The sequence below is a fragment of the Apium graveolens genome, chromosome 10, assembly GCF_009905375.1.
Source record: "Apium graveolens cultivar Ventura chromosome 10, ASM990537v1, whole genome shotgun sequence".
Taxonomy (NCBI): Eukaryota; Viridiplantae; Streptophyta; class Magnoliopsida; order Apiales; family Apiaceae; genus Apium; species Apium graveolens.
Genome location: NC_133656.1, coordinates 170,307,222 through 170,334,142, shown reverse-complemented (window position 1 = coordinate 170,334,142; position 26,921 = coordinate 170,307,222). Strand labels below are relative to the sequence as shown.

Genomic DNA, 26,921 nt, shown 5'->3' with positions numbered 1-26,921 from the left:
TCACACGAGTATTGGCATGCCGCCTTATAAAGCGTTGTATGGAAGAAAATGTAGGTCCCCTATGTATTGGGATGAGGTTGCCGAGCGCAAATTAATTGGCCCAGAGCTAGTTCAGCAAACGAAGGAAAAGATAGAAATGATTCGGAAAAGATTAGTTGCAGCTCAAGATCGACAAATGAAGTATGCAAATCGAGAACGAAAAGATGTGCAATTCGAATATGGAGACAAAGTCTTGTTAAAGATATCTCCTTGGAAAGGTTTAACCCGATTCGGAAAGAAAGGGAAGTTGAGTCCTAGGTATATCGGACCATTCGAGGTACTGCGACGAGTTGGGAAGGTGGCATATGAATTAGCGCTACCTCCGCAAATGCAACATCTACACAATGTATTTCATGTATCTCTTCTGAAGAAGTATAATGTTGATGCGAGCCATGTGATCAAATTGGAACCAGTGGAAATTCAACCAGATTTGTCTTATTTGGAACAACCAGTTCGAATCTTAGACCGAAAGGAGAGGACACTTAGAAATAAAGTTATACCTCTAGTCCGAGTGTTATGGAGAAATCCATTAGTGGAAGAATCAACTTGGGAATTAGAGAGTGAAATGCAAGAAAAGTATCCCTATCTATTTGCTTAGACTAGATTCTGGGGACAGAATCCTTTTAAGGAGGATAGATTGTGACGACTGAGAATTTTATGACGTAATTAAGTCAATAAAGTGTGATTTATGTAAAGTGATTATAATTATGTGATTAAGTGTTGATTAATATCCCTTATTGTATATTAGTATCTAGGAGCGTAATTAGAAGCGTTCCAATTTAAAGAGTCAGCTTAGGAATTAAGCTGTGTTGTCGGGCCGTCAGGTAGAACGGAACCCGTCCTAAAAAGGGAATAAAATATATAAAATTCGAAATATGTGTTATTATGTGAAATGAAGTGCTTGGGTAAAGTATTATGTTCTAGTGACGTGTCGGTCGATAATGATATTATAAAGCGTAATTGAAACGCTAAGCGTCGGGCCGTCAGGCTGAACGTGACCCGGTACGCGTAGAAAGGAATAATATTAAAGAAGGACAATTTTTTATGATCAGAAATGAGTTGTGACGTGTTCATATGTGTGCTTGCTTGTTTGTATGCATGATTACGTGATCTGTTGATATTTTTTATGGATTTAAGGGAATTATTTGATTTAAATAAGGTTTATTTAACCTACGAACATTTTTATAAAATTATCTGAGTAAGATAAAGGCATGAGATTTATTCTGTTATCTTCGAAATAGTCCTGGAGACTTTCTAAAAATGATGGACGGATTTAATTGGTGATCGTTGCATTTTAAATTGATTTTTATGTGCTAAAATGCTATATTTAGTATGAACTTGTAAAAATCATATAAAATCAACCGTGCGCTCAAAATCTTATTATTAGTAATGGTTGGAAAGCTAATTTCGAGATCTACATCTTAAAATTTTCATTTGCAATACTTTTCAACTTTCCGATAGGGATATATTCAATATTCGATTTCTATCTTATTTGAGTAAAAAGAGAGGATAAATCAAACATAAAAAGGGGGATTAGTAAATTACTAAAATACCCCTACCCTCTTAGCATATATGAACTCATTTCCTCCTCCTTCTTTTCTTTTCCACCCGGCCACTTTCTCTCATTCTCTCATTTTTCTCTCATCTCTCTCTCACTCTCGAAACTCTCTCTTCTCTCTCTTTTTCCTCTCGGTATATTGTCTCTCTCTCTCTCTCTCTCTCTCTCTAATTCTTTGAACTCCTCCATGAATCTTCATCTTTGTTCCATACATGAGCTTCAATTCATGTGCATATGTGTGTTTATGCTTGCATGCGAAGTGCGTGTGTGTGTTTGAGTTCGGTCTTGAGCCGAGACCCGAGTTTTGCTTGATCAATTCTTGTTTCTGTGATTTTTATGATGAAATCATATTACATGTAGTGTTGCTGCATTTTGTTTAGATTAATCGGAGGTTTTTATGGTTGGATACCCTCGAATGAGGGCACCACCGTGAAGCTACCGCCACCGATGATGAACTCCGATGAACTGGTGGTGAGTGATGATGTAAACACTGAGCTCTACTACACCAAATACTTATTTTTGATTGTTGTGTGTGTCATTCTTGAAAAACCCGAATGGTTTTGATCTTTGAAGTTATGGATTTGATTTTTGTTGAATAAAGTGATTATGGGTTGTTATTAGAATAGTTAATGGTTTAAGAAAAGTGAAATTATTATTGCATGCTAAGTTTTGTTTCGGATTTTGTACTAATAAAAAGGGAATTGGATTTTTGTGACTTGATTCTTGGTATAAACTAATTTAATTAGCTAGGATTGAGATTGCATGTTGATTTAAAAGAAGAATTAGTGATGCATGTCATTGTTGGACCTTAAATTGTGATTTAAAACTTTGCATGTCAAGATTGATCTTTGCATGTGTGTTTTCTTGAAAACCCGAATGGATCTTATGGTTAAAAAGAGAATTAAGTTGATTTTGTGAGTTTACATGCTAATTATATTAGTTGCTAGTGATAATTAAAAGGGAGAACTTGGTTGCATGTCAATGATTGGATGGTTCTTGTGTTCGAATTTTGATAATTGAAGAAGGTGTTGATTTTCGATTCTTAATGTGATTATGATTCGGTTTTTGGATTAAAAAGAATGAAGCTTAATTGCGTAAGAGACTCTCGTAATTTGCATGTTACCAAAAGAGGTTTATTTTTGTTTGATTATGTATGATTAAAATTGAGTATACTTGGTTGTGTTTTTGTGTTTATAGCCGAATGGAATATAAGTATAAAAGCGATTGATTTGGTTCCATTACCTTGCTTAGTGATTGCATGTGAAATTCTAGGAGATATGTGATTTATTTGTTTGTTGGATGGTTGTTGTGGTTTGAATTAAGGAGTAAAAGAAAAAGAGAATTAAGTTGTTTGATATTAAAGAACTATAAGTTAAAGTTATGGTCGTAAAGATTTAGTTGTGAATAAATTATGTGCTCGTATGAGTTATAATAGTGTGATTTGAAGAATAGTTAAGGTTAAGCAAGTATAAGTTGATTGTTGAGTATATAAAGATATAAAGGCTATGAGAAAGGAATGTGTTATGTGCTATGTGCGTATGTGTATAAGCTATACTCGTATATTGAGTCAAGAGTATAATCGAGCTATCGTATTGAGTGATCATTCCGGGAACGAGAGTTGAGAAACTGATTAAGGTTTTGGTTTTTCATTGTAGATTCGGAGCGTGAGGGCATTCAGGCTAGGAAAGGGAAAGGTATACTAGGTGGCAGTAGTTCAACCTTCAGGAAAGCGAATTCAGGCAAGTAACTCTCATTACTTGTGTAAATGGTTATAGAGAGAATATTGTTCATGCCATGTAGATTATTGAACTGTTAAAATGATGAACCCCTGTAATTGATTTGAGATATCCTGTCTTGATCTTGTGAAACTGTTATTGATAAGTTTATTGATTCAACCCTTATTGGTAACCTATGTTTCCTATTCAAATTATTTGTTATACTGTGAACTGTTATAAACCCTATGAGTACCTTTACGAATCCCTTGTAATGATGTTATATTCCCTGATCCCCATATTTCCTATCGATCCTTGAAATAGTTTTGATTCTTCTAACTTAAGTGCATTGTTATCATTGATTCAAGATCCCTAAAATTGCACATTGCTTATCCTTGATTCATTTCCTTAACTTTGATTTCTTGAAATTGGATTTAAGAATGAGTTTCGAGTTGAAAAAGTCTGAATGATTTCATATTCTTGGTAATGATAAAATGAATTTAGAAAACCTATCTTTTTCCAACTCAAGGTTTTCCAGACGAATTCCTGATGGATTGGATTGGACGTAAGAGGCTAGTGGGACTAGTCCAGTCATTGTAAGAGGCTAGCGGGGCTAGTCCAGTTTAAGGCTGAAAGTATGCCATTTGGTACCTTAAAGACTGGATGGAGGTCGATACGGGCTGATCACCTGTATTATAATGAAATGAAAGATAAAGTGGTCCAATCAAGGGTTCTATATTGATTTAAAAATATAATAATTACTACTCTAATATTTATTCATATAATAATTTGATAACATTGCATACTATTCTCTTAAAATTAAATATTTTTCAATTTGATAAAGTTTTATAAATATCAGTTGAACTGGTTAATTCATTCAGATTATTGAAGAATATATTTTTTTTCTTTAAATAGTATAAAATACATTGAATCAAATGTTACAGATATAACTTTTATTTGAATAATTCAAGATATAAAAATAATTCAAAATATTTGTAAATATTATCTTGATTAATGAAAATTATTTATCTAGAAAAATTCTTTTAAAAAACTAGTTTTTTTAAGTGAAAAATAAAAAATAAATCGATTTAATATATCATCGTAGTTTTAAAAAATCTCGTGAGATCTCATATCAAATTTCGAATATTTTTAAAATCGGGACAAGTCCCAAAAATAATAATGCGCTACCAGTGAATTTAGTAATTTTAATATAAATAATTAATTTACTTGATCTTATAAACATCTCAAACACATTAATTTATATTAATATAAGATATTAAAAAATTCACATTATTGGTAAGATATTCTCGCAGAACTTGTAATTTAAATTTACTAAACGTAGAATATGACAATATTTTTCGGTCGGGTCATGTATTCAAATTTCGAGTTTTTTTGAAGAATGGGTCAAGTTCTAATTTCAAATTGGAATAAAAAAATATTTTGACTCATTATAATTCGAGATCATCTAAATATGTAATACCGTTATAGATTATTTATATACAAGCGATTCTATTTTCAATATTTTCTTTAAAAAATATATATGTATATTTTAATTACTTTTTATAATAATAAAATATGTTAAAAGTATATGAGACGCATTTTCAAACTGAAAAAAGATTAATGAATAAGATAATAATTCATTTATGTACTATGTCTAATTTTGTATTAATTCTTTAAAATTAACTATACAAATATTAAAGTAACCATTTTTTTTTGCGGAATTCAAGTAAATATCTTTAAAGTTAAATAAAATTTTCATTTAGCACACTTACATATTATGTGTATGATAAAAAACACATGTGGCATTATGGTGTAGTAGTATAAGGTTGTATAGTTGAATGAAATATCTTGAGTTCGATTTTCACAAAGCATATTTTTTATATAAAAACTAAAAATGGGGGTAGTTTAGTCTTTTTAATGAGACTTTTTAATCTCACTAATTATCCCCTTGTTCCCCTATTATGTTTTACTAGCAAAATAACCCGTGCGAGGCACGGGTCATTTTCTAGAAGTTTTTTATACATCATGCAATTATAATGTTTGTAGAGCAACTCCAACAATATCCTTATATAGGCTCTTGAGTCAAATTTTGAAGAAATTAAGATAAAATTTCTCTACAACAAGCTCCATGTCCCTTCTATAACATTAGGAGTTTCGAATGCTTCCTCACTTTTAGAAGTGAATATCCCATCAACTATTATTATTATATTATATTTTTCTTACCTGTTATTTTATATTTAATGAATGAATATAAACAGGGTAGTAAGTGTACGTTTACAACGAAACGATTGAACCTAATCTGTAGAATGCCGTTAGCATGTTTACAAATAAAAAGCTACAAATAAACATATATGTTGAATACAGAGTTGACCAATTCGAATCCCACGGTTGGAGAATTTATGATTATGTCTCATGAGTCAAAGTCTGTCGCTTAAATGCGGTTTACCTTGGTTCACGTGGTTTGCAGGCTATTGCGTGAATCCGTAGGGTTTACCCAGTGCACACCCGAAGGATAGCTGCTGCGGGTTACCTATGATAAAAAAATCTTGAATTTTATTTAAATAAACTATATGTACTGTTCTATATTATTATTGAGTTCACTACTAACTTACAATTAACTTACTCAATTTAAAAAGATAAAAAATACAAAACTGAAGTCAGAATGACTTGCAATCAAAATATACAATAACGTAAAATTTACATTATTGTTAATATTAAAGTTGATTTTAATGAAAAATATTAGTTATTGAAACGTATGTATGTATGGAAAAATGTTAGTTTTTTTTATTTACACTACTGTTAACAAAATAAGATTAAGTTATATGTATGTGTGTGCGTTAGCATGTAAATTATTGTATGTTACTCTTAGTAAATTATGATGGTTTCAATTATTTATATGCCAAATATCTGATTTATGTACATGTATAATCATTATTAACATTTAGTGAGATAATTGATTACTTAAATAACATGCATTTATAATTATTCTAAAATTAAAATTATGTAATAAATAAATTGCTATAATTTATATATGGTATTCACATTATCACTGACAACCAATCCATATCTATTTTTTCTGCAATCGGGTATCAATTATGGTTGTAACATAAAAATGAATTATATATTTTTAAGACTTATTATTGATATTCATGATTTTTTTCAAGAATTTTAAAGAAAACTTGTATTTATATCGTTATTTAAACTGTTTTTAAGTTTCTTTCATTACGAGTCTAATATTTCTTCATATAATAATTTGATAACATTTTATACTATTCTTCTAAAATTAAAAAATTTCAGTTTGATAAAATTTTGTAAATATCAGTTGAACTCACTGTTCTAAAAATCCTCGATTTTTTAAAAAATTCCCGATTAATCCCCGATTAATCCTTAAAAAATATTTGGCCGATCTATTTTTTGAAATCCGATTAATATTTATAAAAATATTTTTGAATTATATATTTCATAATAAATAAGGTAAATATATTAAATATTATTAAAATATTTAAATAAATCCGATTTTTGTTCCGATTAATCCCCGATTTGCCAATTAATCCCTAATCGGTACCTAAACCCATTACTGCCGATTACCGATTTTTACAACCATACTTGAACTGGTTAATTCTTTCAAATTATTGAATAATATATATTTTTTTCCTTAAATAATATAAAATGCATTGAATCAAATGCTACAATATAGTATAGATATAACTTTTATTTGAATAATTCAAAATACTAAAATAATTCAAAATAATTGTACAATATTATCTTAATCAATGAATATTGCTGATATAAAAGAATTCTTTTTAAAAAGTTAGTTTTTTAAAGTGAAAAATGAAAAATAAATCGATTTAATATATCATCGTAGTTTTAACAAATCTATTGAGATCTCATTTCAAATTTCAAATATTCTTAAAATTGGGACAAATCCCGAAAATAATAATGTGTTACCGGTGAAGTTAGTAATTTTAATATAAATAATCAATTGACTTGATCTTATAAAGACCTCAAACACATTAATTTATATTAACATGAGATATTAAAAAAATTCACATTATTGGTAAGATATTCTCGCCGAGCTTGTAATTTAAATTTACTAAACGTAGAATGTGACCATGTTTTTCGGCCGGGTCATGTAGTCAAATTTCGAGTATTTTTTGAATAATGGGCCAAGTTCTAAAATGTATTGACTCATTATAATTCGAACTTATCTAAATATGTAATATCAATATAGATTATTTATATATAAGCGAATCTATTTTCATTATTTTTTAAAAAATTATATATGTACATTTTAATTACTTTTTATAATAAAAAATATGTTAAAAATATATGAGATATATTTTCAAACTAAAAAATGATTAATAAATAAGATAATAATCCATTTATGTACTATGCCTAATTTTATATCTGAAATTCAATTTTTTAAAATTAAATGTACAAATATTCAACTAACTATCATTTTTTTTGTGAAATTCAAGTAAGTATCTTTAAAGTTAAATAGAATATTCATTTAGCACACGTACATATTATGTGTATGATTAAAAGCACATGTGACAATATGTTGTAGTGGTAAGAGGTTTTATAGTTGAATGAAATAACTTGAGTTCGATTCCCACAAAACACATCTTTTATATAAATATTAAAAACCGGGGTAATTTAGTCTTTTTAATAAGAGTTTTTAATCTTATGAAATTATACCTTTGTTTTCCTATTATATATAGAAGAGATTAGTTATTATGTAATTATGATTTGTAGAGGAAAATAGAATTTAAGACAATCCCAAATACTCATCCGAATTTTCGAAAGAAAAACATTTTGCTCCCCATTCTCCGGAAGATAGGGATAGGCGGGACAAGATTGCTGTCTGCGAAGAACGACAATATTGATAACACTGAGTTTTTTTAATTTTAATGTTCGAGCTAAAATGTATATATTTATATTACAACTTTTTTTTATAATATTTATTTATAAAGCATGAATTTTGTAATTATTGGGGGTGAAGGCGAAGAATATCCGTTTTTTGGATATAATTCATAAAAATATCCATTTTGAAAAAATATGGCTGAAATACAAATACAATCATGCATTTTTTATTTGAGTAGCGGTAATACACATTTTTAAATTTGGTATCTCAAAAAATTATAAAAAATTCAAATTCACAATTATAAAAAATACATATTTATAATTTGAGTATTACATTTGAGCTAACCAACTACTAAATGTGTTTTTTTTAATTCTCATTCTTTCAATTATTGGCACCAGTCATTTTACACTTGTTTCGATAATTAGTTTTGTTCATGTAATTGTAACCGTACAATTAAAAGCAGTACCCTGATGAAAATGCCCTTAAAATATTACTAGTTCCCGTAATAAAACTTGCGGCCTTCTCTCCTCTCCTCACTGTCTCTACATTTGGGTAGGTTAAGCCCTTTCATTCTCTGTATTCTAATTTCAAAAAGCAATCATCTACTTTTAGGGTTTATATCTGTTCGTTATTTTATATATGTTCTTGATTTCTTTTCTTTCAGTGTAATTATATATGTGCATTTTCTTGTTTTAGTGTGGTGAGCTGTTCACAAAGAATACGGTATATTTATCACTCTTAATTAAAAATATATGGGTGTTTTTTACTACATTACACGTTGCGTTTTAATGTTTATTTGTTCTTGGTAGTTAGGGTTTCGAGTTGTATATGTATATTATGCTTTGATCTGTTCTGTTTTGTAATTAAGTATGAGTTTTGGTATTTTCGTGTAAAGTGTTGTGTTCACCTTTTCCAATGTTTGAAAAAATTGATTTTATTTTGGGATCTTTATTGTTAGGGTAGTGTTAGGTATCCAAGAAAGGTTTCGCCCGCACATTATGTTGAAATAAATAATTTTTAATGTTGGAATAAATAAATTTGTTGCCCCCCTTCAGTCCTTGTTTTATTTTTATAGGGCAATAATCGCTTCACAATTTAGCAAATTAGCTAATCACTGAAACTACTCAACCAACTGATTTATACAATCACTTTATGCCTATGCCTATGGCGTCGTTTACAAGAGCTGCAGCTTCTGCCATCCGTAGAGCCTCACAGTACTCAACTAGTTCAGGAAATACTCCTTCTTGCAGGTTACATGTTTCTGGTAAGTCTATTTGTGATTAAAACTCCTTATTAGTACTCTGTCTCTTTCTCATCAATATACTCAACTCTCTCTTTTGTTTCCCTCGAAGGGTTATCACCGTATACGACTGATCAAACACTTCATGCCGCCTTTGGGATATATGGTCGTGTATTGCGTGGTATGTTCTTGCTAATTAATTAAAATGCTTTAACTTAGTCTATAAAACCAACTTATACCTTTTGCAGCTACCGTTGTGTTCAATGGGAAATTTTTTGAGGGGGGCGGAATTTTTTTAGATTTTATTTGGATTTTAAGGATAAAAATAAGACTTAGATGCACAGAGATGGCCTCGGTTATAATTTTTTGTATAAAAATGGCTAACCTATAATAATAGGAATCCACATGATTCACGTATAATTTTTTTGCCGCCGGATTGCACTCCGTTTGTTTTCATTAACAGACGTTATAGTTTCTTGAAACTAAAATAAAATTCAAAGTTAAAATGGTAAAATTACACTTTGTACTATCAGTTACCCCCTCATCCTATCTAAATCTTCCAAATACTATGTGCTGGGCCTGTACATACATCTATTCGACTCTACATGCAAATATCTGATTTGGGTACCAACTTAATTTGAAAATTGTGCAATTAAAGAGGCTAATAGAGGTGGAGCCACTGAACCCACTTTGTTATTTGATCAGAGCAGCTATTATGATGATTGGAGTTGTTTTTCCGGTGGGGTGGGTTATATGATCTTTTGAAACAAGCGTGTCTCTTTTTCTTCCTCTTTTTTCCTCTTTTTCCAAACAGATAGTGTGCTTTAAATTTTCATTCTGTTTTCGGAATTATTTGATTTACCTTGATTTTATGTGTTTGAGATTTAATTGGGTGTTTTGAATTGTGGAGTGTCAAAGTTACGATTTTTGTTTGTTACACCTTACAAGAACAAGTTTTTGATATAATGGGTTTTGATGGGTAAAAAGGAATTGCAAGATTTAGAATTAGCTTGTAAAGCTCGCTAATTATGTCCGATATGCACAATATTAGTGTTAATTGCTCCGAGGGTGAGTCGTTATAAGGTTAGATTTTATAATATAGACAAGTTGTGTTTAAGCACCTTTCCTTTTCCTCTTTTTGTGTTACATTCATACTTTTGTAATGCGATGCTTAGCTTCTTCTCTAGATTAGACGATACGGTTTGATTTTTACTGCCCAGTTTTGTTTTTGATTGTTAGGGTTTTGTTAGCTATGCCCTAATATATAGATACAACTCAGTATTAAGAAATTAGCCGTTACAATATTTTTTTTTCTTAATTTACCCGGGATATATAATGTGTGTTATAATCACAACTAATGGAATGCAATCGGGTCATGGTTATCAAGTCGCGACTAGGGGCCCTCTGAAAATAAGTAGACACGCGCCTAATTTTTAAGTCGTTTGTGGATTTTACCCGACCCGGCCCAGATCTGAAAAATAGGGTTTTTAAGTCAAACTTACGTGATTTTACTTTCCAAAGAGAGGCTGAGGTAGGGTACCTGTCACGACTCACGAGACTCCCCGAAGGCATGCATATAGGCATGCTTTTTGCCACAAGGCATGTCCAAATGACATGCCATTTATTAATTAAATATAATAAAATTTAATAAATAATTGTTATACTAATATATAGTGAACTTGAATATAAAATTAAAATTAGTTGATAATAACAACCAAATACCATCAATACTCATTTACATTAGTAACTTTTTCGATATTAAAATATATGTAAATATTTTAAAATTATATTTGTTATTTCTGGATATTTCTAATATTAAAATAATTATTAAAAAATAAAAAAAAAAGTAAAAAGGCATGTCAAATCATGAAAAGGCATGTCTGGTTAATTGACGTCATGGCATGCCCGTGCGCTGTGACATGCACCCTAGGCTGAGGGCTTCTAAAGAAAGAAAAACGGCTACAGCTCTCATCTTCTCCAATTAATAAATCGGTAAGCACTTCTTCTCTCCTCTTCTATCTGACTTCTTCTTTCTTCTTCTCTCTCTGGCTTCTTCTCTCTTTCTTCTAATCTCTTCTTTTTTCTTTTCTTCTGGTCTCTTTCATCTCTCCGTTCTTGTGTCTATATATACACGCGTGTGTGTATATATTCACTTTTTTCTTTCCAGTTTTAGTAAAAAAACGTTTTTTAATTATTTTTTCTTACTTTTTTTTCTTTTATTTACTTTCAATAATTATCTACACATAAAAACCAATTTTTATTATTCCTTTATTTTAATACTTCTTTGCTAAAAAATAATCAATTTTTATTTGGTTTCTTTCGTTTGAAATTGATTTCATCAGTTTTAAACTGAAATTAACATATATTATTACATGTTTTGATATTTCTTTTTTGCCTCTGTTTGATACATGTTTTGATTTCTGAACTTTACAAATTTATCTTCACATTCAATCTTTGCCTCTTGTATTATTTTACAAACTTTCAATCTTTCACCATTGCCACCTGTAGCACTGCTTCGTTTTTTATACTGTTCTTCTTCTTCTTGTAGTGGTCTTCTCTGTCTCTGCAACAAAAAAATGGAGCCTGAGAAAAATCTGCAAGAGCTTGCTAAGGATCCTAAAAGGAAAGCTAAATCATGCGATCCCGGATGGAAATTTGCTATGTGTTTACCTATAGTGTATGTATAAATATTCTAAAAATAGGTATATGAACGACTTGTCGACTTTTTTCGACTAGTCGGGCGACGACTAGACAATTCCAAGGTACCGGGCGCCGAGCCTCGACTTGGCGCCGTGATAACCTTGAATCGGGTGACAATAAATTTATATGTGAGTCATGCGGGTGCTATATGTAAAGCTATTTTGCTGCAAAAATATTGTAATTGAGGCCATCATCCTGCACTTAAGTCCAAAATAATGTAATTAAACAATTTTTCTAATTGAATTACATAAATAAAATAAACAAAAAATAACTTATTTGAAATTTTGAAGTCAAATGTTAAATTATGTAATTTTATCCAGCCGAACTTTCAATGATATATAAAAGACATCAATTTAACTAAAATTTGGGGAAAACATGAAATACATGAATGAAAATTTTTAGCATTTTAAGATGTTAAAAGGGAAATTTATAATTTACATACACCATCAACAACCAGTAAGTTCGTTTAGACATAGTAGGTTGTTCATTTCCTTGATTACATGGAAACGTTGTCTCAAAGAATGAGACTAATTTTACAGAATATTATCATACTATACACACAAACAGAGAGTGTGCAGAAGCACAGACAAATTAAAATTAAAAAAAGGAGAATTGAGGGAATCAAACCCTGGTCACCAGCTAGAAATGATAACAGTTAACTAGCTAGACTACATGCACTATTCGGACACCAACCATACTAGTTGAACTATATTGGGAAACTCGGAGTTGGGGGCAGGGACCCCCCTAAATCGACCTCTGGTTGTGTGCAATCATGTGACATGATATTTCCAAGGATATGAATATGCTTTAACTTGGTCTATAACAACTTTTGTCTCTTGTCTCTTGCAGCTAATGTTGTGTACAATCGAAAGACGGGATTTCCCAAAGGATATGGATTTGTTACCTATGCTTCCGAACAAGAGGCAGCAGCTGGCATAAATGGCATGGACGGCCAGGTAACATGCACTATAACTTTTATTTAGAACAAAATGTGCGAAGTGCCTTGAGAAGGATTAGGTTTTTTTATTGTTAGATTTTTTATAATTGTGTATCTACTGTGAAAGTTTATTCTGTAATATCCGCTAAACTAGTACAATTTACCAGCAAGTCCCTGAGACTGCTATTAACTATGTCTCTCATTTCCCTAAGTCCAGGAAGCACAAAGGTTTAGCATAGCATAAATTTCCTGTGTATTGAATCTACCTCTGCGCATTTCTGGAGTCTTTGCAGCTCTCTAACTAAAGCTTGAATATAAAATCAAATTGTCCATCTGTAAATCGAATATCAATCTTCATACTCTTATCCCTTGGGTCAAATTCTTTTGGGTGGCGAGATTGTTTTTTTCCGGCGTCACTAGAAAAATAAGGAAACATCCTTACATGAAAATTCAAAACCAAAGTCCTTCACCAAATCTCTTTAGAAATCTCACTAAATTATCATCACTAAAAGCTTTAATCACGGAGCTTCATTAGATTCGTGCCACATGTTTTCACTCCATAAGAAACTAATGTCAAACCGATCCCACTTCCTCTTTACAGGGCATTTTGTCGTACAAGAATGCACAAATATCTTTATCGGAAGCCGTAACTAGTGCTTCTATTCACGCCAAAACACCATAGCTAACCCCCACATTGATGGTTAATCAATAGCATGCCCTTTTTTTCTTGTAATCCTTCCTTAATTTTAATAATTAGATAGTTGCAAAATAGCTCCTTTGCCTGATGTCCTTAATAGGAATAGTCAGCATTAGTTGTTCACACAACACCTGTATTTGGTTACTTTATGAAGCCTACCTTTCTTTCTGTTTTTTTTGTATGCCTCCAAATGACCAGTATCCCACTCCCTCACATCATCCCACATCCCCTGCTAACGTCTTGGTCGAGTATAATGGCTCAACTTAAAAAGTATGCCAGTTTAATATTCTGCGTGCAATTCATTTCAACTCTTGCCAACCAAGACCATGACCAAAAGTTTTGTATTCAAATCTAAAACCTTGTCCTGTCTGTTAAAGGCCTCTAACAACCATAACTGGAAGTAAATCTATAACTTTGCGGCTTCTTACATATATTGTCAAATTCAGCGAGTGTCTTGAAAGTTCTTAGTTTTTTAGTGTATCAATTGGTTGATATTTATAGTTCTTTATGACTGCTAATTTTGTTCTTCCGTATTGGTAGATTTTGCTTAAGGTTTTAAGCTCACTTTTGGGTTGTTAGGTTTATTGTGTTGTTTCCGTGAAACTTTGCAGTTTCTTGGAGGACTGGTTATATTTGCTGCATATGCAACTCCGAAGGTGCGACGCGGGGCGACAAGCCCCGAGCCCAAGACTTAGAACTATAACATGTGATGGGATTCATATATTTTTGTAGATCTGAATTGATGGTTGTCTTTCATTTCCAAATATTTTTAAGATGGAGATGCAGAAATTAAGATCTTCTTACTCTATGATGCCCACCTCTCATGTTCTGAACCATCAGGTTCATGTTACAAACCATCACAGTCCCGATTACAAGTTTGATTGTGATTTCTCCTACTTGTGGATATAAGATAGTTATGTCTGATCCTATCTCCCTAGTTTGTTGGGGGACGTATGTGTTCACTTAATTTAGTTGTTGCTTATGGGTGGTAATTGTTGAAGGATCCAATCACATTAATTTTTGGGGTTTTACCCCATTTTCAATATGCATTATACATTAATTTTCAAGAGTTTGTGTTTGTCTTTGTGGTGGCCGGGGACTCTTGTGTGTGCCTGAGAAATGTGGTAGAATTTCCTACTATACTGCTGCCAGAAACATCAAAAACATAATAGAATCAACACTTAACAGGTAGAAAATAAATGGAAACATTGCATCTCAGAAGTTATGTGTTCCACTGAGTAGAAGAGGCAACAGAGTACAGTTTGAGTAGAACATGTACTGTCACAAAATCATCACATCACCTCATATGTTGGTCGGAATGGAGTGGATACTCGATCTTCTGCAGCCTTCCCTTGGTCAAATTATGGAGAATGTGTCTCTTTAACTAATAATATTGTGTCAATTACTCATTTCATAAGGGGATATATCAAGAGTTCAAGTTCAAGTAAGGTTGACTTCTTTTATACTTAAATCTATCCTGAGTATATGGACAATCGATTGAATTATAAACATCATATTCCAAAAAGAAATTATATATCCATCGAGAAACCTAGAAATCTATGGTTATTGTATCTGCACTGTCAGCATGATCATCTCTTTCGCTACACAACAGAGCGCCTACTGCACCCGTCCCGCAGAAATTAGACCCTCTTTATGTTTGTATGTTTGTAGTTATAAAAAGAGTTTATTACCTTTTTATTTTTGCCAAATGAAAAGTTTCATTAAATCAAATCGTTCGCCAATACATGACTGAACTCCGGGGGAAAATCACTCACCCTCCAAATAAGATCAGCTATAGAACTACTAAGCTTCGCTAAATAGTGAGCTATGTGGTTCGCAGACCGTTTTACAAACTTAATTGTCACTCTCTTCTCTTTTAAATCTACCAATAGCTTCTTACATTCCTGAATTATTCTGCCAAAGTATGACAGCAAAAGACAATCACTACGAATTGCTTGAACAGCTACAATGCAATCTGTTTCGACCGTCACAGCCTCTCTCCCTTGTTCCTTGATCCAACTTAGAACTTCTCTGATGCCCATAGCTTCTGCATCCTCTGGATTCACCTGACCTGGACAACACCTCGACCTAGCTTCTATCAACCTCCCCTCAGCATCACGAGCCACAAAAGCATAGCTAAAGCAATTAGAGGTTTCAAAAATCGCAGCATCTGAATTAACCTTAATCGTCTCACCTGTTGGACAGACCCAGTGCTCGTCACCATCTGTTGAGTTCATCAAACCCAAATTGTGGTCAAAAGAATTATCTTGAGCACATCTCCACTGATTAAGGACCACCTTTGCTGATTCTACGACATCTATAACCTCCATACCTCGCTGATTCCAGACTAGCTCGTTTCTGCATCTCCAAATCGACCAGCAAATCATGGCTCCCATATTTCTTTTATCCGAATCCCAGATATCGAACTCATTTGAAAACCATTCCACAAATGACCCATACTGATCTGAAGTATCAAGGACTCCAATCTGTTGCCAACATGATACTGCAAAAGTACATTGTAACAGTGCATGTTGGATAGACTCAGGTTCGTTGTTGCACATGGGACATAGAGAATCTACGTTCACCTATTTTTTCTGCAGCTGTACCTTCGTTGGCAAACACTCAGTTGCAGCTCTCCACACCAGATGCTTCACCTTAGGAGGAACTCTGAGGTTCCACATTCTTCTCCAAACTTTATGGCTCACAAAATTGTTCTGCGCTACTTTGCTCTCTTGAATTGATGCATAAGCTGATTTCACTGAGTAAAATCCTAGCTTTTCCTTTTTCCATTATCTTTGATCAGCCTCAGTGTTATTTAATGGAATAGAAAGAATGAGGTTAGCGTCTCGAACATCGAACAAATCATATATCAAGTCTACATCCCACTGATTCACCCATGTGACCATAAGCGAGTCCACTGTTTTATTCTCTACCACAACATTCACAGTAACAGTGAAATGATTATCCGTACTTGGAAGCCATGGATCAGACTTGATGTTTATAGAAGCCCCTGTCCCAACTCTACAAACCGTACCCTTTTTTAACATATCTTGAGCTGCTATTAAACTTCTCCAGATGAAACTGGGATTACTACCCACATTAGCTGCAAGAAAGGAAGACCGAGGGTAATACTTTGCTTTATAAACTCTAGCAACCAAGCTTTCTGGATTACACATAAGACGCCATCCTTGTTTTCCAAATAAGGCAATATTAAAGTCATGGATATGTCTGAATCCTAATCCACCCTTCGTCTTTGATATGCACATCATATCCCAACACATCCAGTGTATCCCTCTATCTTTCGTAGATTTACGCCATCAAAATCTACACATTACACTCTCCATATCTCGACAGAGCTCGAGTGGGAGAAGAAAAACATTCATTGCATAGTTAAGAATAGACTGAGCTACCGATTTTATGAGAATCTCCTTACCTGCCTTTGTGTGGATCTTACCGTCCCAACTTCTTATTCGATCTTGGATTCGACCTTTCAAATATCCCAATATTACCGATTTATTCCTCCCAATTATGTTAGGCAAGCCCAGGTAATGACTGTTATTATCTGCCTCACGAAACCGTAGCACCTCACACACCTCCTGCTTTACCCCATCATCAACGTTTCTACTAAAGAAAGCACTTGATTTGTCAGCATTTATTTTCTTCCCTGAGGCTCTCTCGAATACATTCAACAGATGTGTGATACGAGTTGCCTCTTCCTTGTCAGCTTTTCCAAAAATGTAACAATCGTCCGCGAAGAACATATGAGATATAATAGGAGCTTCTCTAGCCACTCGAATCCCCCTTAATAAACTGTGACTTTCATATTTCTTGATAAGAGATGTAAATCCCTCAATACAAACAAGAAATAGATAAGAAGACAGGAGATCACCTTGACGTAATCCTCGTTCCGGGACAATATTGCCAAACTCCCTTCCTGCATGAGTGATTTGATATCTGGCAGATGTTACACACTTCATAAGTAAAGCAATAACATTATCATCAAAACCCATCTTCTGAAGAACTGCCTTGAGATAATTCTATTCTACTCGATCGTACGCTTTACTCATGTCTAATTTCAGAGCCATCCATCTTTTTTTTCCCGATGTTTTCCTCTTCATGTAATGCATCACTTCATATGCTATCATTATATTGTCTGTAATCAGTCTCCCTGGGATAAACACACTTTGAGTTTCTGAGATTAGCAAATTTACTATCTCTTTGAATCTGTTAGCAAAGACTTTTGACACTACCTTGTACGCCACATTGCAAAGTGAAATCGGATGAAGCTCTATCATGAAGTATCGCTTCTTAGGCACCAATACAATGTTCGTGCTCGTAAGATAATCTGGAAGTGTACCAGTGGCAAAAAACTCCTAAACTAACTTGACAATGTCCTCACCCACGATGCTCCAATATTTTTGGTAGAAACCTGGGCTCATACCATCTGGGCCCGGGCTCTTGTCTGGATGCATATGGAATAATGTTTTCTTTACCTCCTCACTATCAACAGGTCTCAATAAATTCATATTATGCTCAACTGTGATCGTTCTAGTAATGCAGTCTACTACCTCACTCCATTCAGCTTCAGTAGATGAAAACAGAGATTGGAAATAGTTGACCATCGTATCTTGCAAACCTGAGTCCCAATCCACCTCCCTCCCTTCATCATTCACCAGACTTTTAATACAATTCATTCTCATTCTTGCTTTAGCCGATGCATGGAAATATTTGCTGTTTTGATCCCCCTCTTTAAGCCATAGCTGTTTGGATCGTTACTTCCAAAAGACTTCTTGCTGAGTTAGAATCTCTGTTAGATTTTTATTCTCCTCCCTGTACATACTGACAGCAAAATCATCTCTACGCCCCTTTACTGTCCGGATAATCTTCTTGCTTTGTGTGATTTTCGTCTAAAACTGCCAGTAATTTCATTCCCCCGATCTACTAACATATATGCAGTTTCTTTAATTTTGACTTGCAACGTTTGGTTTTTGTGTCTCTCCCAAGATTCCGCTGCAATATTCTTACACATGGGGTCTCGAAGCCACGCATTTTCGAACTTGAATCTCTTTGAGTTTACCCTCTGTTTTGGAATATCTGGCTCCAAAAGAATTGGAGTATGATCTGAAATCGTCACCTCTAGATTTGATAACTTTGCATTTTGGAAAGTATCCAACCAGGTCCGCGAGACTAACGCTCTATCTAAACGGATTTTAATCCAGTCATTGGTACCACGTCCCCTTTCCCAAGTGTACCGATATTCCTGCATTTCCATATCCATAAGATTACAATCATCCAGAACCTCTCTAAACCCCTGCAGCAACCATGAAGGATATCTCCTCCCTCCTTTCTTTTCGGACTGATGCAATATGTTGTTCATGTCGCCCACTACGCACCAAGGAATACTATTTGTAGATGAAATGTTACGAATCAAATCCCATGTGCTTCTTCGTTTTAACCTGTCTGGTTCTCCGTATAGACCTGTTAAGCGGAACTGTTTCCATCCATGAACTGTTATTACCATGTCTATATGGTTGATGCTGAAACTCAGAGCAGCCTCATCTTTATTTCTCCATAAAAATGCTAAACCCCCTCCTTGACCTTGACAGTCCACTGCAAACATACCTTCAAAACCTAAATATTTTTTTGCTTTTTCGATTTTTTCCTTTTTACATAAAGTTTCACATAAGAACACAAAGTTGGGCTTATGGTGAAGGACTATTTCTTTTAGAAATTGAAAGGCCCACGTCGTCCCTAGTCCGCGGCAATTCCAGCTCAATACGCTCATGATGACTGGCGGACCCGTTCCCCGGAACCCGCCCCAAACAAGTTTTTTGACACTTCATCTGCATCCTGGTCCATATTTATATTATACTCTCCATCCGAGTCTAAACATAATTTTGTATTAAGGCCCATTGGATTTTCAAAGCCCACTTCTGTTCTCCTTTTCTTATTTTCCAATATCATGACCCCCTTGCTATTTGTGAAAATATTCCCTCCAACTTGTGGAGATTGTGTTTTCAAATTTCCTGATAGTTCGCCACCTGCCATATTCTGAATAATCATATCCCCATCTTTCACTCCAACCGTACCCATCTCCTGATTTTTAGGAGTAGGTTTCTCCCCACTACCCGTATTGCCACCTGCACTTTCCTTACCGGATGAATCTTCTTCTCCGTTTCTGAGCCATTTTGCTCCGATCATCTTTGTATGGCGTTTCATGAAATGCAATAAAAAAAAGAGTTAATTGCAGTTTGTAACCCTTATCTTTCATTTAAATTCAAAACAGTATATCTATTTTGTAAAACACAGTTTGCAACTTCTAACTTTCAAAATCAAATACAACATGCATCCCCTTCATAATTTTCAGTTATAAAATTGGAATTGAGGTGTTTAATATTATTTTTATAATTTAAAACATTATAATATTAATTTCATTTATTTTATATTTTACTTAATAAAATAATAATGTCATTTATTTTATATTTTACCCAATATAATATTAATGTCAATTATTTTATATTTTACTCAATATAATTTTTAAATAGTTAAAATATAGATATATTTAGAAATTTTATGATTATATCTATAAACATATATTTTGCTTGATAAATATATTTTAAGTATTTAGCATTATGATTAATTTAGAGTATTACTAATAGAACTAACTATATATTTTTTTTCATGTAAAAAATGCATTAAAATAAATATTTTTATTGATTTGAAATTTTAATTATTAATATTAAACAACTCAATTCCAATTTATTACTTAAAATTGTGAAGGGGATACATGTTGTATTTGATTTTGAAAGTTAGGGGTTGCAAATTGTATTTTACAAAGTAGGTATACTGTTTTGAATTTAGATGAAAGATAGGGATTGCAAACTGCAATTAACTCTAAAAAAATATATATTTCCCCAGCCTTAAATATGTCCCATATCGACCCTTTTCCGTTCAAATTGGCTGGAATTTTTAGGATATGATAAACTTCTAATCACTTCAGCTGATTTCATAATATAGTAATAATTATAAGTAGCAACATATTATATCCTTTTCAAGTTCTCGTATTTTCATTTTATTAACAAAAAATAATTTGCTTGTTCTTTAATCCTATTACTCCGTGAGGTCTCGACACACACTTTAATACTCTTATTTAGATGTAGTTGCATAAATATCTTCTTCCAGATAGAATTCTTAGGCTTGATACTGTTTTAGGAAAAAAACTCTAGTCTGCTACTTTGCATTTTTACAGACTTTAAGTGTTACAAGTACATAATACAAATTAAGATAACAATACAACTAACTTAGGGCTGACAAGTTGTCTTAGTCTTGTTAAAGTGCAAGCATGTCTTTTACAACAGTTTATATAAGCCTCTAGTGGACCTGGACCCTCAAAATTATCAAATTATACTAAAATCAGGATTTTGGGGCAAAAGGGGTGGGGCGGCCGCACTCAAATCAGCGCGGGCACGCTATTTTTTTGGCAGAAAGGCGGAGCGACCGCGCTGGATTTGGGGGCGGCTGCGCCTGACTTCTAGACTTTTTTACGATTTCTTCTTTTGGCCGTATCTTAAGTTCTGCTCGTCAGAATTAGGCGATTTAACTGCCCACGCGAAGCTCTCGAGATCCTTTACAATTTGAGAATGGCCTTGACTTTAGATTCTTGGCTCTTTTCAGTGTATTTCCTTGAAAAACTTCTTTCTTCCTCAAACTAATGCATGTAACACAAAAACACATAAAAAATACCAATAACTTGAGTCAAAAATACCAACTTAAGCCTGTAATTAAGCGTTCCAAGTAGATATAAAATCCACTTATCATGTGCCCGATGTATATCAATCACTTTAAATATAAAATAATTATTAATTTATTTTTTAATTATTTAATTATGTGTTAGAAATGTGATTAATAGGTCAGACTATATAGAAAATTGATGTCAGCACTGTAAGTTTATTCACCAAATGACATATGATGCTCATCGTCCCAATAACTCTTTTTTTGGATGTTCCAACAAATTGTTAACATTTCCTAAAATAGCATATTATCTTTATACTGACTCCAAAATTTACCCCCGATTTCTTAATTTTTCTTTAACATAATTCATTTCTTAATCTCCGTGTCTTACAACGGTGTTAACAACATATGGGACGGTAGGGGTGTTCACGGGTTGGTTTGGTCCGGATTTTCATTTTTTTTGAACCGAACTAGTAAGAACGGTTTTTTAAAAATTAAAATCAAACCAGATCAGTTAAACGACGAGACCAAACCAAACTGGACCATAAAATAACGGATTGATTCGGTTTCGAACCACGATTTGAACTTAATCATTTACTTTTGTTTCGTTTTTGTTACACATACAATGAAAAAATTATTTAAGTAAATGTAATATAAAATTTATTATATACCAGTATTATATATTACATATAAGTAATATGATAGATATATTTATAAATATTAAGTTTACATATGACTTTCATATACTTTAATTTAATTTAAATAATACTAAGTATATGAATTAGAGTATAACTGTGAAATATTAGCAATTAACTCAAGTTTTTATTTATAAAGTAATTTGATTTTTTTTATATAATATACACATACACATCCACAAAAACATAATTTATAATCTTAACTTGTAGGTATATACTAGAATTTTTATATTATTATATAACGGTCCGGTTTGATTTAAACGATTTTAATTTATTGAAAACCATAACCAGACCATTTATGCGTGAACGGTCCGGTTAAGCGAACCATTAAAAACGGTTTTAACAGTTTCGGTTTTTTTTATTCGGATTGCCGTGGTCCGGTCCGGATTCACGGTTTGACGGATTTTTTGAACACCCCCGTGGGACAGTGTGAGTATATGATATAAGTAATAAAATGATAAATAGTGAAGTATAAATCATACATATCCTTATAAATAATTTATTTTATTTTTTATTTCATTTAATTTAATATAACATTTCGTCATTCCATTATGTTGAAGGACGGTGTTTGATGGACGACAAATAAGAATATACGAGTATGTATGTGTGTGTGTATGTCCCTATATTAATTTATATATATGTATATCTTTATTGTATATATGTACGTACATATTAATTACTCCTTCTGTTTTATTTTAATAGTCGCATGACTTTTCTACACTCATTTGTAAGTGCTTTGACCGCATAGTTAAAATAATAATTTTTATTTTTTTTTGAATAAATATATATAACTTTAATTTGTACTATGCGGTCAATGCATCTTGAGATGTGTGCAAAAAAGTCAAGAGATAAATAAAATGAAATAGAGGGAGTATACAACAATTGATAATTTTTAATAAATGAATGACAAAGTGGATTAAATATTATGTGGATAATAATGTAGGGCTATAATTGTCATATGAATTAATTTGTTCAACAAATATGTGTGTGTATGTATGTGTGTGTGTGTTTATGTGTGTGTATGTATGTGTGTATGTGTGTGTATGTATGTGTGTATGTATGTATGCATGTATATATATATATAGGGAGTTGCTCAAATGAGAACCCCAATTAAAGTGAGATATGAGATCTAATTTCAGTCATACATTTTTATCCCTAAATCTAATTACAACCATACATTTTAATTTTACACTTCATTTCTTTCATCCACCTGCCCACTATACCCCCCACCACTACCAATCACCACGACGTACCAGCCGCTACTCCGGCCGTTGTTACTTCGCCCCCGCATCTCAGACTCTCTCTCCCCCTACCCTCCAACTGCATCATCATCATTCGCCGCTTTTTTGGTTAAATAATCGTGTGTCTCCGTCGTACCGACCGGAGGGTCGTCATTTTTCTGACAATTTAGTCGGATTTTATTCCTTCATCATTTGAATTGTCTTTATTCAATATCAGGTAGCATGTTATTCATTTTTGTTCAATTTCCAGTGACTTTGTTTGAAAATGGAGATTTTTATGATATGGAGGGTTTGTTGTTGGTGGTGGTGGTGGTATGGTGTTGGTGATTGGTGGTGATTGATGATGATCTGGTGGTGTTTATGGTTGTACAGTGGTCGAAGTTGGTGACCGTGGCTGGATCTGATGGGAAGAAAGTGGATGAATATGGTGATTTTTAGTTTCCGGCAGTGATTTATCATTTTCTGGTGGTGATTTTTCATTATCCGATGGTGATTTTTGATTTGACATTGGTGATTTTATATTTGACGGTGGTGATTTTCTGATGGTCACCGGAGGTGGTGGTGGCCGGAAAATGGTTGTCACCGGAGGTGGTGGTGGTTTATGGGTGGTTAAATTAGATAAAAGATGGAGGAATATTAAAATTTATAAATATTAAATCAACGGTGAGAGATGAATATGTTGTATTTGAATGAGTGGATATAATTAGATCTCATATCTCACAATACTAGAGTTCTCATTGGAATAATACCCTATATATATATATATATAGAGAGAGAGAGAGAGAGAAAGAGAGAGAGTCCCCATCCAGGGAGAACTTTTTATACAGAGGTCCATAGAGAACCATCATCTTAACCATTCATTTTTCTAACGACGAGGATTGTTTCAATCATTAATGGCATGATTGTAATAATAGTAAAGTTTAAGACTATTTTTAAATCTCAAACAAAACACGCGCTTCACGATTCTAGCCCTATTATACACAAACATATATATACAGGCCACATCACTATACACACAGCTGCACTTGGAGAGATGAAAGAGAGAGAAAGAGAAGAATTGGAGAGAGAGATATCAAAAATTTGGAGATTAAATTCGCCTCTTACGGCTTCAGATTCGAAAAACTCATCCTAAGAAGATTCATAATCTTCGTTATTTGATCATTTTATTCGTATATTTAGGGTTTTTTCTAAATTAGATTCGTTTTTGTCTTTAATTTGTTTTTCAAGTAAATATCAGTGTTCTTACTCTTTGATTCGTATTTTTCAGGAACATTACAGTTTGCAATTGATATTAGACGATATTTCACCGAATAGGTAAGGATATTGATTCTACAATAAAATTAAAGTATATTTATTTTGTTATTATTGCGTGTACTGTAGAATTAGATTTTTGTGTTTACATTTTTTTGATTCCATTATAAAAGAATATATTTATTTTCTAGATCAACATATCTTCTACACTAGAGAAAATCTCATTTCATGTGTATTTTCTGATTATCATTGTTTATATTCTACCATAGAATCATATTTGTGAGCTTGTATGTGTTATACAATACAAGCTTTATTTATAGGTATTTTTTAAAATTTTGAATAGTGTTATGGTTCTTGTGGTGGAATCTTATATATATATTTTTAATATATCTGATGAAGAAGATCAAGAAATTGAGTAAATATTATTTTTTATTTGGATTTGTATTTTATACGTAGATTTAAGGTTTTGTAGTTGAATTACATAATAATTTTATATTTTTATATGTGATTAAGTGATACGGTTAAGCAGTTGAATCAATTATTATATATGTTCTATAGTAAAATCAAATTTTGGTTTCATTGAATATAATTTAATACATGTAGTTATAGTCATCACTCGTGTAATTTCGAGTTAATTATTGCCTATATTAGAACCATACACTAGATCTAAATTTGTAATCATTTCTATTATTGTGTTCAATTATTGAAAGAAAATTGAAGTTAACTATTGTAAATCTGAATATTAGTTTTAACTAAATTTCATTATATATTTGAATTAAAATTGTTACAATTTTTTGGACGGTAAAGTCAAAAAAAGTTAACTATATTCAATAATATAATCAAAATTAAAGTTAAATATATAAGGACTAACTATTTGTTTTCAAGTTAATAATATTACATAATGGAATCAAAATTTTGGTTCTACTATAAAAGCAAATTTGTTTGCTTGTAGTTTTCAAATCTACAATGAAAGCATATATTTGGTTTTGTTGTTTTTAGTCACCAATTTATGTTTAATAATTTAATAATATGAATATGTAGTATATTTTAATGTCATATCTTCATTGAAAGTTCTACTGGAATGTTAAACTACTTTTCTTGTGTTACTATTCTAATTCAGGGCTTTTACCTTTTAGTTAGAGCAAAGGCTTGAACGCTGTGATATTATTTATCTCGAAGTTGAAGAGGTTAAGATACCCATCCTTAGCATGTGTGTTTTTCTACTTTCTATCCGATTTTGCATTGTGTTTAATTGAATTCGACTGAATTTATTTTATTTTTTCATTTTTATCAGAAGAGGGGGAACCATGGCCAAGTCTACACATGAATTGATTCTTACGCTTCAAGAAGTCTCATAAGTATAAATATATGGGTTGCATGAGATGTGATTATTTTTGGACCAAACTTCTAATCTACTTGTTTAAGCATTTAAATCATTCAATGTTTTTTATTTTCCGTGGATGTGCACGGTTCCTGTCTATCCTAAATTGTTAATGTAAGCTGAAGCCAGTCCTTAATGCCGAGGGATGACCATAAATCGATCTGATGTGTAGTTGATTGTATAGTTGTTGGAATTAATCATCAACATGCATTTAATGGAAGAGAAGCCATTAGACATTTTTTACCCTTAACTGAATGTCACGATTAGTTGTAATTTTAGCTTGTTTATTTTAGATAGTGTATTTGATTTTATTAATTTAATAGTAATACAAGTGGTGGTGTTGTGTGTTAAAGACCATTGTTCATTATATTTCTCAAGCATTGTAGGCTTGTAGCATGCTTATGCCATCATTAAATCAACCATTTTAAGTCCCATCCAAACTTGAAATTTGAGCTTCATATTTGAGCTCATCACACAAGAGGCTAAATTTAACCATCTAGAGAATTTTTTGTAGTTACTACCATCCATTTGTCAACATTTAAAGAACATCACAACATTTTCCTAATAATAAGCATATTTATTACAGTTGCATATGAAAGATTTAAAACCACCAAGTTCAACATTTATTGAAAAGATTATAAATGAAGCAAAATTGAAGATATGGGGTGTTACCCATTATCCGAGACAATCAATAAATCTCGGATCAATAATAGCAATTGTTCAGAGGTTTTTTTGCTTTCTTTTCCAAATCTGTTTGTGTGCAGATTTTGTTTAGATAGATCTCTCTATGCTTTATAGAGTTAGGGTGAAACCCTCTTTTTTCTTTCTCTCTAATATATATAAAATTTAGTAAAAAAAAGAGCGATTATAGAATA

At 32.4% G+C, this 26,921-nt stretch overlaps 4 protein-coding genes across 6 annotated transcripts; 1 reads left to right on the top strand and 3 right to left on the bottom strand.

Moving 5' to 3' along the window:
- The first annotated feature begins 8,598 nt into the window (after positions 1-8,598).
- On the top strand, positions 8,599-14,558 carry LOC141693102 (organelle RRM domain-containing protein 2, mitochondrial-like). 3 transcript variants are annotated; one of them, XM_074498108.1, is made up of 5 exons: positions 8,599-8,725; positions 9,249-9,437; positions 9,526-9,594; positions 12,963-13,069; positions 14,359-14,558. In XM_074498108.1, the coding sequence occupies exons 2-5, from the start codon at positions 9,326-9,328 to the stop codon at positions 14,440-14,442; spliced, it is 372 nt and encodes a 123-aa protein (XP_074354209.1). In that variant the 5' UTR covers positions 8,599-8,725; positions 9,249-9,325; the 3' UTR covers positions 14,443-14,558. The 3 variants fall into 3 exon arrangements, with proteins under 3 accessions (XP_074354209.1, XP_074354212.1, XP_074354210.1); XM_074498111.1 differs by lacking the exon at positions 8,599-8,725 and adding an exon at positions 8,751-8,896; XM_074498109.1 differs by lacking the exon at positions 8,599-8,725 and having other exon boundaries at positions 8,944-9,437.
- A 910-nt stretch (positions 14,559-15,468) lies between these two features.
- LOC141691296 (uncharacterized) lies at positions 15,469-16,428 on the bottom strand. The gene is made up of 2 exons (XM_074496030.1): positions 16,354-16,428; positions 15,469-16,233 (listed from the first exon to the last, which is right to left on the bottom strand). The coding sequence occupies exons 1-2, from the start codon at positions 16,426-16,428 to the stop codon at positions 15,469-15,471; spliced, it is 840 nt and encodes a 279-aa protein (XP_074352131.1).
- Positions 16,429-16,536: 108 nt separating this feature from the next.
- LOC141691295 (uncharacterized) lies at positions 16,537-18,441 on the bottom strand. Its single transcript, XM_074496029.1, has 4 exons — positions 18,189-18,441; positions 17,998-18,092; positions 17,181-17,718; positions 16,537-16,934 (listed from the first exon to the last, which is right to left on the bottom strand). Exons 1-4 carry the CDS (start codon positions 18,439-18,441, stop codon positions 16,537-16,539), a joined length of 1,284 nt encoding a protein of 427 aa, XP_074352130.1.
- Positions 18,442-18,614: 173 nt separating this feature from the next.
- Positions 18,615-19,367, bottom strand: LOC141691294 (uncharacterized). The gene has a single exon (XM_074496028.1). The coding sequence runs from the start codon at positions 19,365-19,367 to the stop codon at positions 18,615-18,617; it is 753 nt and encodes a 250-aa protein (XP_074352129.1).
- Positions 19,368-26,921: the final 7,554 nt, after the last annotated feature.

Excerpts from the sequence above, each read along its gene's own strand:
- LOC141693102 (XM_074498108.1), top strand. The coding sequence starts at position 9,326 with ATGCCTATGCCTATGGCGTCGTTTACAAGAGCTGCAGCTTCTGCCATC. Across the intron at positions 9,595-12,962 it reads ATATGGTCGTGTATTGCGTG|CTAATGTTGTGTACAATCGA; the intron begins GTATGTTCTTGC and ends TGTCTCTTGCAG. Across the intron at positions 13,070-14,358 it reads TAAATGGCATGGACGGCCAG|TTTCTTGGAGGACTGGTTAT; the intron begins GTAACATGCACT and ends GAAACTTTGCAG.
- LOC141691296 (XM_074496030.1), bottom strand. The coding sequence starts at position 16,428 with ATGTGGAACCTCAGAGTTCCTCCTAAGGTGAAGCATCTGGTGTGGAGA. Across the intron at positions 16,234-16,353 it reads CTGAGTGTTTGCCAACGAAG|ATTGGAGTCCTTGATACTTC; the intron begins GTACAGCTGCAG and ends TGTTGGCAACAG.
- LOC141691295 (XM_074496029.1), bottom strand. The coding sequence starts at position 18,441 with ATGAATTGTATTAAAAGTCTGGTGAATGATGAAGGGAGGGAGGTGGAT. Across the intron at positions 18,093-18,188 it reads CAAGAGCCCGGGCCCAGATG|ATTATCTTACGAGCACGAAC; the intron begins GTATGAGCCCAG and ends GTACACTTCCAG. Across the intron at positions 16,935-17,180 it reads TAAGATCCACACAAAGGCAG|GATGGCGTCTTATGTGTAAT; the intron begins GTAAGGAGATTC and ends TTGGAAAACAAG.
- LOC141691294 (XM_074496028.1), bottom strand. The coding sequence starts at position 19,367 with ATGTTTGCAGTGGACTGTCAAGGTCAAGGAGGGGGTTTAGCATTTTTA.